Source organism: Polyodon spathula, chromosome 23 (assembly GCF_017654505.1).
Source record: "Polyodon spathula isolate WHYD16114869_AA chromosome 23, ASM1765450v1, whole genome shotgun sequence".
Classification (NCBI taxonomy): Eukaryota; Metazoa; Chordata; class Actinopteri; order Acipenseriformes; family Polyodontidae; genus Polyodon; species Polyodon spathula.
In genome coordinates this window covers 15,588,314-15,600,394 of record NC_054556.1, presented here as the reverse complement: position 1 = coordinate 15,600,394, position 12,081 = coordinate 15,588,314, and the positions used below count along the sequence as shown (strand labels likewise).

The window sequence follows — 12,081 nt, the reverse complement described above, 5'->3', positions numbered from 1 at the left end:
ACTTGATCTAAACTGAGATTTGATCCACATCACCATCCACACTGTCAGCTAAGAAAGCTGTGAAGATGTTCACAAGGTTAGAATCACAACAAACTCGCTGTAACAGGGAAATAGAACTTCTATTACAAGGCAATACAAATCATTACAAGAGACTGAAATTGGTTTTATATGAAAAATTTTTTAAAAAATATTAACAAGGGGAAATGTATTAGGACTTTACTGGATTTCTTTTTTTATCATGCTTGATTCATGATCACAGTTTTAAATGTAGACTTTTTTTCTCTGGCGGTTTCTGTGGACTGGGAAGCATGAGTAGCTCAGAATAAAGACCACATGATAGATGTCAGTGCTTTATTTGGTAATGCATATGCATGATACATTACAAGACAATGACTTTATTGGCCTCAGCCTCGTTCTGCTGAGGAAGTTGCACTGTAATTGGGACAGGCAGGACACGGCTGTCAGTGCTAGAGTTAGAATAATTTTGCAAAGTTATTAACAGTGGTAGGACTTGGACTTTCATCACCATTGGATTGGGAGATAAGCCACCTTCCCCTGTTGAACAAGACTTGGAGGAGGCTGATTGACCAAAGCGCCAAGAGAGTGGAGAAAAGTGGAGTTAAAGTATATAGACAGTAGATGATGTTGATTGAGGGATCAACCCCCTTTCAGAAAATAAGCCTCTCATGACTACAAACCCTGGCACCACTGGTTTATAATGTGATAAACCCAGTATCAAACAAACATTAGTCACTATATTTGTAGGCCAGGAGTTAAGCTTTTTGCATTTGAGAAAACATTCAATTTGTGTATCCAAAGGAAATTACTATAATGGTAGTGGAAAGTAAAATCCTTTATATCATATTCATTTTTTAAAAGATATTCACTAAAGTTCAGATGCTATTGTATTTCATTTGAGGTGATCCTAATTCCAGGATTTGTGCTGATGTATAGTGAGCTTGGCATGTCTTATTGTAATTGAAATTTTCTCTAGTATAAAATTATAATTAAATTAGAAGTAATCATGCTTCCAAATAGCAATATATCTAAATGTATATTCAGTCTAGTAATATTAAAATTGAGCATGATTATTCAGGGTTGATGGAACATCATTGCATAATATAACGTCCTTGTTTTTTATATAGCAGACCAAAATAATCCTAATGGATCAAATTGACTCATTCTTTAGGCTATTAGAATTTACCAATCATGTCGGTATTTGTTTGACCCCGTTGCCGTAGTAACCAAATACATGAGCTGAACCATGTATAGCTACTGAAGTGCTGAAATGAACAGTGGAGGTGAAGAGTACAGTAATGTAAAATACTGTGAGGAAAATAAAATACACATTTTTCACGGCAGGCAGTCAATTACACGATTTCCATGAAATTCATGATATAATGAATTTTCAGGGGCATTTATTACGACAGAGAATGCAGACTCCTAACCTTCCTGAACAACCCAGGAACAGAGGGAGAATACTGAGAAGAAGGGAGAATATTTGAGGCCTGCATTACCCTATCTGATCTTCCTGAGGATGAAATTATAGCTTGATACCGGATTGATAGCTTGATTTGGTGTTATCGTCGTATAATAACAATATAATATAAAATCAAGACACTTTTTCAGATTAGTCTGTTAATCTTTGCTACCAGTAGCCCATTTTGAGGGTTTCAGAACAGCTCAGCTGAATTTTTGCATTTAAATGTGGCAGCTTGCGTCGTGCCTCATTCATTTTGGGCCAGTTAATACAGTCGGGATGAGGTAAAATTTAGCAGAGCGCTATTTTACACTCCGCCAATTTAGCGTTGCGTCAGTCGATGGTTTAAAATGAAAACAGTATGGGCCTGATTTTCGAAAGGTTTGTACGCCGCGCAGAGGGGTATGAGCATCGCAAATGGCCGTTGTGCCGAAATTGTGCCAAGTTGCCATATTCTAAACGTCCTTTTGCGTGTCACAGTCCATTCTGCGTTGTGCAGAAATAAAATGAATGCATCCCGCAATATGGGGGGAGTGGCCAACAATATGCGTGATCCTGTGTGGCAGAGCAAAGCTCTGCCCTTTTAAATTGGCAGGGATGGGGTTAACTTCCCCTGCCTGCCTGGGTTTATTATGTTCAGGTGGCTGGGGTTGATTAGTTGATTAGGTTGATTAACGATCAATCAGCGCCCAGCCACCTGATATAAAAGGAGGCCTCAGCTTCTCATTTGGGGAGAAGGGAGCTGAGGAAGCAGGTTGGTGTTTGTTTTGTGGGTTTTTGAATTTTCTAAATCCAGTGAAGGCATTGCCCAGCCTGGAAACTTTATTTTTGTGAGTTTTGTTTTTGCTTTATTTGTGTTTGAGTATCTGTTATTTTGCCCTTGTGCACTTTATTTTTGTTTATTTATAATAAAATAGTTATTTTTTTGAACTGCAGTCTGTCTCTGGGCCTCTATCCACTCACCAGCCTGCCACATCCTGGTATATTCGAAGGTATGCGCCAAGCACAAAACCAGGTTTGTGACGCGCAGAATAAGGATTGTAAAAGGACTGCGTTAACTCTGCGCACACACTACTATTCACACTACCTGGCTGTTGTGTGCAGTTGCTATATTGGTAGTGAATGCGCAGACGGTTTTGCGAGGCACAAACAGATTTGCAAATTGCTCAAAAAGTTGCTACATTCCAATGTCTCGCAACTGCTTTGTGCCGTTTTGGAATATCTCTCATTTTGTACCAAAGCACTATTTTTTTTGATGCAGAAATTTAGCAGAGGATTGTGCGAAGATCGAAGATTGGGCCCTATGTTTCTAAATAACATGAAAAAACACCAAAATGTGCATATTACCACCTTCAGATACTGTGATCACGTGGGGCACCAGTTACACAACTTTTCATTTACATGCAGGTATCACTACCCTAGCACCATTTTCTCAATCACATGTGGTTTAGGTAAATGAAGGCAACACCTCCACAGAATTTGGTCCAACTGCGTTAAAAGGACCCAAAAGTGTTCCAAAATTATCAGACAAAAAGCATCCTTCTTAAAATGTGAAATAGCAACAGCAACCCTCTGTATGACTATGCTACAGAACCCTCTGCAGTGTTTACAAGAAACCCATTTCTTTACCTTTGGTGTGTCCCGTTTTGTCCATATCATAGCAACATCTTTTTTAATTTTTTTTTTTATTTACACATCACAGGTAAATAAACCTTTACTCACCAAGTGAAATATTTTTCATTTTTCTTATGAACATTGTATCCAGTTCTCTCCTGCAAGAATCTCAGCACTCTCATTGAAGTGAATTACGTACTGCAGGAACATTAAACCAGTTTTTAACATTATTGCAGGAGGGTGCGTGATCTGGATACACTGCAATCCTCAGAAGAGATCTTTTTTTTTTTTTTTTCACCTTGCAAATGTTAAATGTTGAGAATTGTAATTGTAATTGCTATTCTGGAAGGATAATCCACCCCCTACCAACAAGTCATCAGCAAACGTATAAAGGCTCAGTTTGTTATTCTTTCGTTTCGGCCTCTCAGTAATGCGCAGAGAGGCTGAAATGGGAGTCGACCTTTTTGGAGCCTGGAGGAAGGGCTACCCTCAGCCATGGACTCCTGAGGTTTCCCCCTACACCAAAAATTAAAAATATGTGAGTAAGGGTTTTTTCCTTACCTGAGTGCTGAGTGGTTCATATTTAGTTCTGCTGGGTGCGTGGTCAGGCTGGAGAGGCCAAGCTCTTTCCCTTAGTGCAGTCGTGCTCTGGGGGACGGGCCATGTCCCAGCTGCTTTATTTTCATAAATGTTTCCATATTTTGGTAGGTAGGTGGCAGTGCGCCACTGGGGGTTGCGTTAATCATTTATTATAACTTTTTCCATTCATGGTTTGGCAGCCTTGTCTTTTGGGGCAGTGGGATGCATGCTATCATTCATATTTTTCCTAGCCGCCCTCACACAGGTAGCTGCCGAGCGCCCACGGACGAGGCCCCGGCCAAATTTATCATTCACTCGGGCCTTGAGCACCCATCACAGTCATCGGGCCCTGAGTCACATCACATACATCGTTAAATCATCTGTCAATTGCAAATCAATAAATCATTACATTGAGGATTCTCTGTACTAAAATATTTTGCCCAGCTTATTTATGAATCATGATGTTTGATTACAAATTTCAAGAGACAACAATATGTTTAAAAATAAAATGCTATGATACGGATAAAACAGGGCTCACCAAAGGCAACATAATGCACTGTTAAGAAATTTTGCAGGAAACACCACCAACTAAAACACTGCCCAAAGATATTCCCCCAGTACTAAAATCTGTATGCCCCTCGACTGCAGTAAACAAGAGAATCCTGTTAAAGAATATGTTGGGGAGAATTATCAATTTAAACATTTATAGATCAAAAAACCAGCAGTGTTCCTCTCTACACTCAGGAATCCAAGATAAAAGAGAGTACAGATCTTAGTGATATGTGAAATAGTCAGATTGTCAGTAACACAAGTCTGCATACATCCCATTACACAAGCCCATTATAGCAGGCATTTTGCAGGTAGTTTCAAAATGCCTGCTGTAATTTCAAAATGACTGATAATGTTCTTTGTGGTATGATACCTAGAGAGTATCAAACTATTTAATTTTTACAAAAACTATACATCAGTCTATACATCAGTCCTTCATCTACATCTGGTAGCAGCTAGGATTGTTTTAGTTTTTTTGTGAATGGTAACTATGTAGTAACCCATTTAACCTGTTTAGTCAGTTTAGTTGTATAACTAATATCATTTTTTACTATATAGCTACTATTGTTATTATTTAAATTGTTCTGTCTTTCTACAGTTTGCTGAATAGTTGTAATATATTCTTTTAAATAAACAGCTATTAGAAGTTTTGTAAAGTCTGTCATCTAATCTAATAAAAAGTTAAAATAAAATCGTAATTAGATTTGCAAGACTATTGAACACCAGCTCTGTGATATAAATGAGAGAAACAAACATCTTGGCTTAGCAAGCGATTTCAAATACCAGTGAGGACACACATGTCTTATTAGGATGTCCTCATTATGTACTGGTAAGTGCAAATCTCACCATGCAGTTTCTATACCCTCTGAACTTTATAATAGGAGATAGAATTAGAAGTGCACACTGTCCAAAAATGTACAATGACACCCATCATATAGTGTGATCAAGTCAGCTAACACTAAGAGAATTTGAGGTGTAGACTGGTGATTCATGAAGGTAATTCTAAATGAAGTTCATTAAATGTAACATGGTATGTCAGTGAAAGGTCCAAATTGTTGCCATTTTTTAAAAAAATTAAGCTTTAAGCACATAGACTGCTGATAAGAAAGAACGAATGCATCACACACAGTACCTGCAGGAGGAATGGGGTTATAATCTGCACATGTCCGAGTGTGGTGCTTTGGTGATCAGAGATAAACAATACACATTTTTCATTTATCATTGCTGCTTCTGTCTCTCCGTCTTACACCCACACACACACCACAACCTTGCAGCTCTCCTTTGTCACTGGTAGAGCTGCCACGTGTTCTACTTTTCAAGGCGCTAATGCTGTTGCTTTTATTTCTAAATCTGTTTCTCTCACTTTTGGTCCTCTCTTTCTCTGCTTATGTGCTTACCGGACTCTTTCTATAATAGATCTTGACTTTTAGTCAATGCAGTATTGTAGTTGACATGCTGTGGGCAATTGCATGCTAGCATAGTACTTTTTTTCTGTAAGCGTTGTTGAGAAACTTTAACTTTTTTCCCATCTAATGTATGTCACTCAGACCATTCATCAAAAAGGGAGCCGAAATTTTGTACCTGTGTTTAATGGCTATTAGAGCAACAACACATTCCCATATGAAGCAATGACAAATGAATAATGTGCACCCCTGGTAGCAGAATATTACCAATTGACACACCTCTATTGCATGGTGCTGCACTAGAAAACTGGGTAGGGCAACATAAGGAACTCATAGATAAAGTAAACCAAATAAACAGTCACTCCACGGAGCTCACTTTCTCTTCTGTATCGAACCCGTGAACACGAGTGATGTGACCTCGTGAGATTTGGTGGTCGTCTTCTCTTTCAGGGAACCAGGGTTAAACCCGTAACCTAACGTTTTTCATATGACCTATTCTGGAAATCACTTCATTGTAACTTGTGAGGCAGAAATGTGCATACATTAAAAAAAAAAATCTATGAAAAGTTGTATTTTTGGGGTCATCACATTTTAAAGATGCATTGTTAACACATAGAGTACACACAATACAATAAGTGAATGCATAGGAATTAATAATTCAAAAAGTATGCAAAATCTATTATTTAGTAACTGATCCTTCTGTAGACATTTTTTAAATTTTTGTTTTAGTTTTATTTATATTGACCTGTCTTTATTTATGTATTCTACAGTGCCGGTGAATATGTACAGCATGAGATTGGAACATGTGTGTGAATCAGTTTAATTCAATTTGCCTTAATACGATTTGTGTGAAGAAATATGCTAACTGTAGCAGAGCATGCTGGTCTGGGTTAAGCAAGCCTTTCAACAAAACGATTACCTTTATAAAACAGCAGAACATATTAGTTGTCTGCAAAGTCTTATACTGCGTTTTATACCATGCTGTTTATGATTTGGTCAAAGTGCATTTTAAAGCAAACAAGTTAGTTGACATTCCAATTACTGATTTTTTTATAAAATATATACATACAATTGCATATGAACTAATTTCTGTTGCTAAACTTGCTTGCTGGTTAAAAATAAACAATGTTAAGCTTCTGGGTGGAAAAACAGTACAGCACTGTAATCACTTTTAGAAACTGGAATTTGTTTTCAATGTTGTCAATGCTAAAGGCATTGAAAAAGAGTTGAAAAGTTTATCATTGAACTTTTAATGTTTCATTTGGTATTTCTAAATTGAGCACTATCCTTATAAGTTACCACAGTATAGTTTCACAGTAATTGTGCAGTTTTGCCAGCAGTACTGCGCATTTTCCATAGTTTCTCCTGTCTTTTTATTTGCATTACCATTCCTCTATGGGCTTTCCATTGCTTACCTATGCTTTACCATTCATTCACAATGCTTCCATTACACTTTACCATACTTTTACTATGGTAAACTTTTAATAGGGTATTCAGTGTTTAATAGCTATGGACAATACTGTAGGTATAGCGAGCAGTGTGTTTGTGTGTGCCAGTTTCATATTCACAAGGCCTCACACCTTATTCACTGGTCCCTTGTGGATCACCTTGTAAAGGTAATGCCCTATGGAGTTTGTCATGTAATTAGGAGGTTGCTGGTTCATAGTTTGGTCACGCTCGCTTGCCTGAGGACCCATAGGAAGAACTGCACTGGCTTTCGCGCTTCTGCAGGCTCAGGGGGCTATTTGTTAGCCTCTGCACCACAGGGACCCTAGTGCTCAGGATCCATTAGACACCAGCCAGGCCAAACTCTTTCAGGGTTCCGTAACTTAGCAACACCTGTTTCTTAGAATTGCCAGGTGATTGCCGTGTAGGAGTAGCAAGGCTGTCTTTTGCAAATCAGTCCTCCTGAGTTGATGCATGGGATTCTGCAGTTAGGTTCTATTCCAGTATTTCACTTTTTGGAGAGAACAGACTTCCTTGAACGCAACCTTTCTTTAACCTATGTAGTACCAGATCTCATGTTTTATAATGAAAGTACATGTTTGCTATAACTGCATATTTCCAACTTACACAGTGAGCAATACTGTGATACTTCAGTTACAACCACTTTACTAAAAAAGAATGCTTCTTACGCACTATTTATTTGCATGGGTTATCACAGTGATTGAATGTGATCTTTGGAATCCGAACTGGTAGGCATAGATGTAACAATAGATTCTTCAGTCAGGCTTCATTGAACTCAATGGAGTATGTATCTTGTCCAAACTGTTCATCTTTGTGAAGCATTATAATGCATCACATCCTTTTATTAGATTTATCCCCTTAATTGTTCATATTTAGAAATTAACAAGATTGCCTAAAGCTTCTTCATAAATTCGGGTCTGCAGAAGTTCTCTAGGGCAGTGTTTCCCAGCCCTGTTCCTGGAGGCACTCCATGTCTGCTGGTTTTTGTTCCAAAGCAGCGCTCAATTGCTTAATTAAACCCTTCATTGTACTAATAAAGTGATTGACTGGGCATTTTCCCGTTATTTTCAAGCTGTTTGTTTGTTGATACGGTTCAATCAAGCAATTGAGCGCTGCATTGGAATGAAAACCAGCAGACACTGTGTGCCGCCAGGAACAGGGTTGGAACACAATGATCTAGGGTATCTCTAAGTAATTCTGCAAACTTCTCTTTTGTAAAACAACTCGTATTTAATATACCTAACATTTTCTTTCACAATTGTGATGAGAAATAGGCCTTGTAATACTTAGACAAAATACATAAAATATCTGCTTTCACAGAATTACAATTTTACTTGGTTGCCCTTCCCTCATTTTCCAATTAGCGGTACCTGTCTGTTCTGAATTGTTTTTAAAGGGGGTCTCCAAAACAAAAAAGTCTGAGAACCTCTGACCTTAAGTCAGTTGGCCACATACAAATTTACAAAGCTTGCAACTAACTAAAGAGCCTGTTAAAGACACCTCACTGTGTTTAATTTTGTAAAGCTCTTTTCAAAAGTGTTTGTGCCTCTAAAGCGCTCCTCTCATCTGGAAACAGCTTGAAACATGGGAGACCTACCTGGCATCCTTGGAACTGTATTATTTTCATGCATTGTTCCCTTTGTTTTACATATTCATGCTCAGTTTAATTTTATTGGAAAGAAATCCTTCTCAGATGAAAAGTCATTCCTCTGTGTGTCATAAAATAAATGTTGGAACAGTGCTTACCAAGCAATTACCACATTCCAAAGTCTGGTTGCACACCCACATTGAAAAGATCTTCTGTGTGCACTGGCACACAGCAGATTGTTATAAAGCATGTTCACTGTCAATCATGGAACTGTACAGTTTATTGTACACTAAACATAACTGTTGTCCCATTCCACCCGTTGCCCACCGCCCTACTGGGTGACCCAAGGCAGCGCCTACAGGCCACAGTGGCGATAGGAAACCGAGCCCCTCCGCAGAGCCCAAGGAATGCAGGGCATGGTGTATCCACGCAACAGCATTCCAGGAGGCAATTCCAGGGCCATCGCCCTAGGCAACCACCTCAGAGTGTGGCTTCAGACCCATCCTTTCACTGCACAACAACTGCAATACTGGCACGTTTGCACCTCGGACACCTGGGTGCTCGCTACCTGGGTGCTCGCACTGCAATTCCATTTGGGACCTCCCCACTTCCAAGGAATTCCGCACACATCTGTGACTGACCCTCTTCAGGTCTCAGTACTCTAGAAGGAAGCTTCCGCCTTTCTGTGCAAGCGAGCCATTCGTCCTGTAGACCCCACCTCCTGCGGAGAGGGGTTCTACTCCAGATATTTTTTGGTACTTGATTTTCGCCCCATCCTAGACCTGAGTTCTTGAAAGAGGATGTTCCAGATACTGTCTCACCATCACATTTTTAAGTCAGTCCAGCCGGGCGACTGGTTAATCACCGTGGAATTACGGGACATGTACTTTCATGTTCCCATTTGTCCAGAGCACAGGAAATACCTCCGCTTCGCCTTTCAGGGAAGTCTATACGAGTTTTCCTTGCTGCCGTTAGACCTTTCCTTAGCTCCTCATACGTTTTCAAAGCATGTGGACACTATCCTGGCCCCCTTGTGGTTGCAGGGGATCAGAGTACTCAACTATCTTGATGAGTCGGCTTATACCGGTACAGAACGTACTTGGGGCTCCGGCTGGACTCCAGTACGATGTGAACATACCTGTCAGACGCCTGTTCATTTGGGAATGGTTTGGGAAGGCACAGGTCAATCTCTTTGCCTCAGCGGAGGCAACACATTTCCCCCTGTGGTATTCCCTCCACCGCTTAGTCGGTCCACTCGGCGTCAATGTCCTAGCCCACGAGTGGCCCATGCATTTCCACTAGTACAGTTGCTCCTGGTCTTCTTGGAGAAGGTCCAGTTAGAGCAAGTGACAGTTCTCCTAGTGGCCCCTCGATGGCCCAGGAGAATTTGGTTCTTGACCCTATGCCAGCTCATACAAGGCCAGCCCTGCGAGATCCTGCTCAGTCCTCAGAAGTTGTTGCATGGGGCATTCAGATACGCCCTTTTGGTCTCACTTGACAATTGAAAGGTTTTCTCAGCTTTTTCCGGAGAAAAAACGACTAGAAACCTGTGCTTTACGTCTTTTTCATGATGTGTCGGACTGACAAGGAAAAATTGTAATGTCGGACCTGGGGTTACTGTTTGGTTGCTTCCATCAGTAAAGGTTAAAAAAAAAAAAAAAAAAAAAAAAAAAAAAAAACTGCTTTAAACAGCTGTATTTTTTAATGCTATCTTTGTCTCTTGTCTTGCAGTTGTACATTCAGACCACCACGCTCACCATATCTATGAACTTAAGTGCTTCGGTGGCACTGGGGATGCTCTACATGCCGAAAGTGTATATCATCATATTCCACCCCGAGCTGAACGTCCAGAAACGCAAGCGCAGCTTCAAAGCCGTGGTGACGGCTGCCACAATGTCCTCCCGACTGTCGCACAAGACCAGCGAAAGGCCGAACGGAGAAGCCAAAACAGAGCTCTGTGAAAGCGTCAATACAAACAGAAAAGACAGTTCTCCTAGTGGACCCTCGGTGGCCCAGAAGAATCTGGTTCAAGACCCTATGCCAGCTCATACAAGGCCAGCCCTGCGAGATCCTGCTCAGTCCTCAGAAGTTGTTGCATGGGGCATTCAGATACGCCCTTTTGGTCTCACTTGACAATTGAAAGGTTTTCTCAGCTTTTTCCGGAGAAAAAACGACTAGAAACCTGTGCTTTACGTCTTTTTCATGATGTGTCGGACTGACAAGGAAAAATTGTAATGTCGGACCTGGGGTTACTGTTTGGTTTCTATTCCTCAGTAAAGGTTAAAAAAAAAAAAAAAAAAAAAAAAAAAAAACTGCTTTAAACAGCTGTATTTTTTAATGCTATCTTTGTCTCTTGTCTTGCAGTTGTACATTCAGACCACCACGCTCACCATATCTATGAACTTAAGTGCTTCGGTGGCACTGGGGATGCTCTACATGCCGAAAGTGTATATCATCATATTCCACCCCGAGCTGAACGTCCAGAAACGCAAGCGCAGCTTCAAAGCCGTGGTGACGGCTGCCACAATGTCCTCCCGACTGTCGCACAAGACCAGCGAAAGGCCGAACGGAGAAGCCAAAACAGAGCTCTGTGAAAGCGTCAATACAAACAGTAAGTTGTGCAAGTGAGGAATGTCAAGCTACGAATGTCATTCTTTCCTCTCAAGCCATATTAACGGCACTGCATATACAGTAATCTCCCTTTTTCTATATTCTGTTAGGCAATTTTATATGAGGTGACTTGTCATTTTATTACTCTTAGCATTAGATATATATATATTTTTAACAAACTAGGATACAATATGAGCAAGCAATATGAGGAAAGAATTGTGACATTTCATCCTTTATGTATGAAATGACATCACAAAAAAAACAAGAAAGGGAATAACTGCACTAAAGATAAGTTTTACATCTTAGTTTTTAGTTTTTGTAGCATTAAAACAATTTTGAAATGGGTGAAACTGTTTTGTAAACTAAAATAAGATGGTGAAAAGATATTGGCTTAATTAAAAAAAAAAAAAAAAAAAAAAACAGAACATTATATATAAACAGAGCAGTTAAGACATGTCTGATATTAAAATTTTACATTTAAGTTGTTGAGATGATTATATATTATTTAGAAGTCTACTCAAGGAGAAAAGCTTTGGTGTAGTGTTCCAGGATGTTGCTAAAATATGTTCTATATTGTAAACTGAGTAGGCCATGAAAAGAGTTAGGGTTAAGGTTAGGGTTAGGGTGAGGCATTTTGCACAGCTCTGCTGTGCTGTTCCATTTCTCAGCTCAGCTCATTGACATTTCAAGGCTAAACAGTAAACTTCTTCAAAATATCAGGAGCATCTGACAAGTGTTGCTTCTAACTGTATCTGTCCAAAAAACAATACCTGTGATGAAAAAAGGGCTAT

The 12,081-nt window shown here is 39.7% G+C and overlaps 1 protein-coding gene across 1 annotated transcript in view; it reads left to right on the top strand.

Moving 5' to 3' along the window:
- LOC121297749 (metabotropic glutamate receptor 7) overlaps positions 1–12,081 on the top strand; it is a 171,666-nt gene that overhangs the window by 143,103 nt on the left and 16,482 nt on the right. The window contains exon 8 of the mRNA XM_041224222.1: positions 11,045–11,291. Coding sequence (XP_041080156.1) covers positions 11,045–11,291 — 247 coding nt within the window. The remainder of the gene's footprint in view (positions 1–11,044; positions 11,292–12,081) is intronic.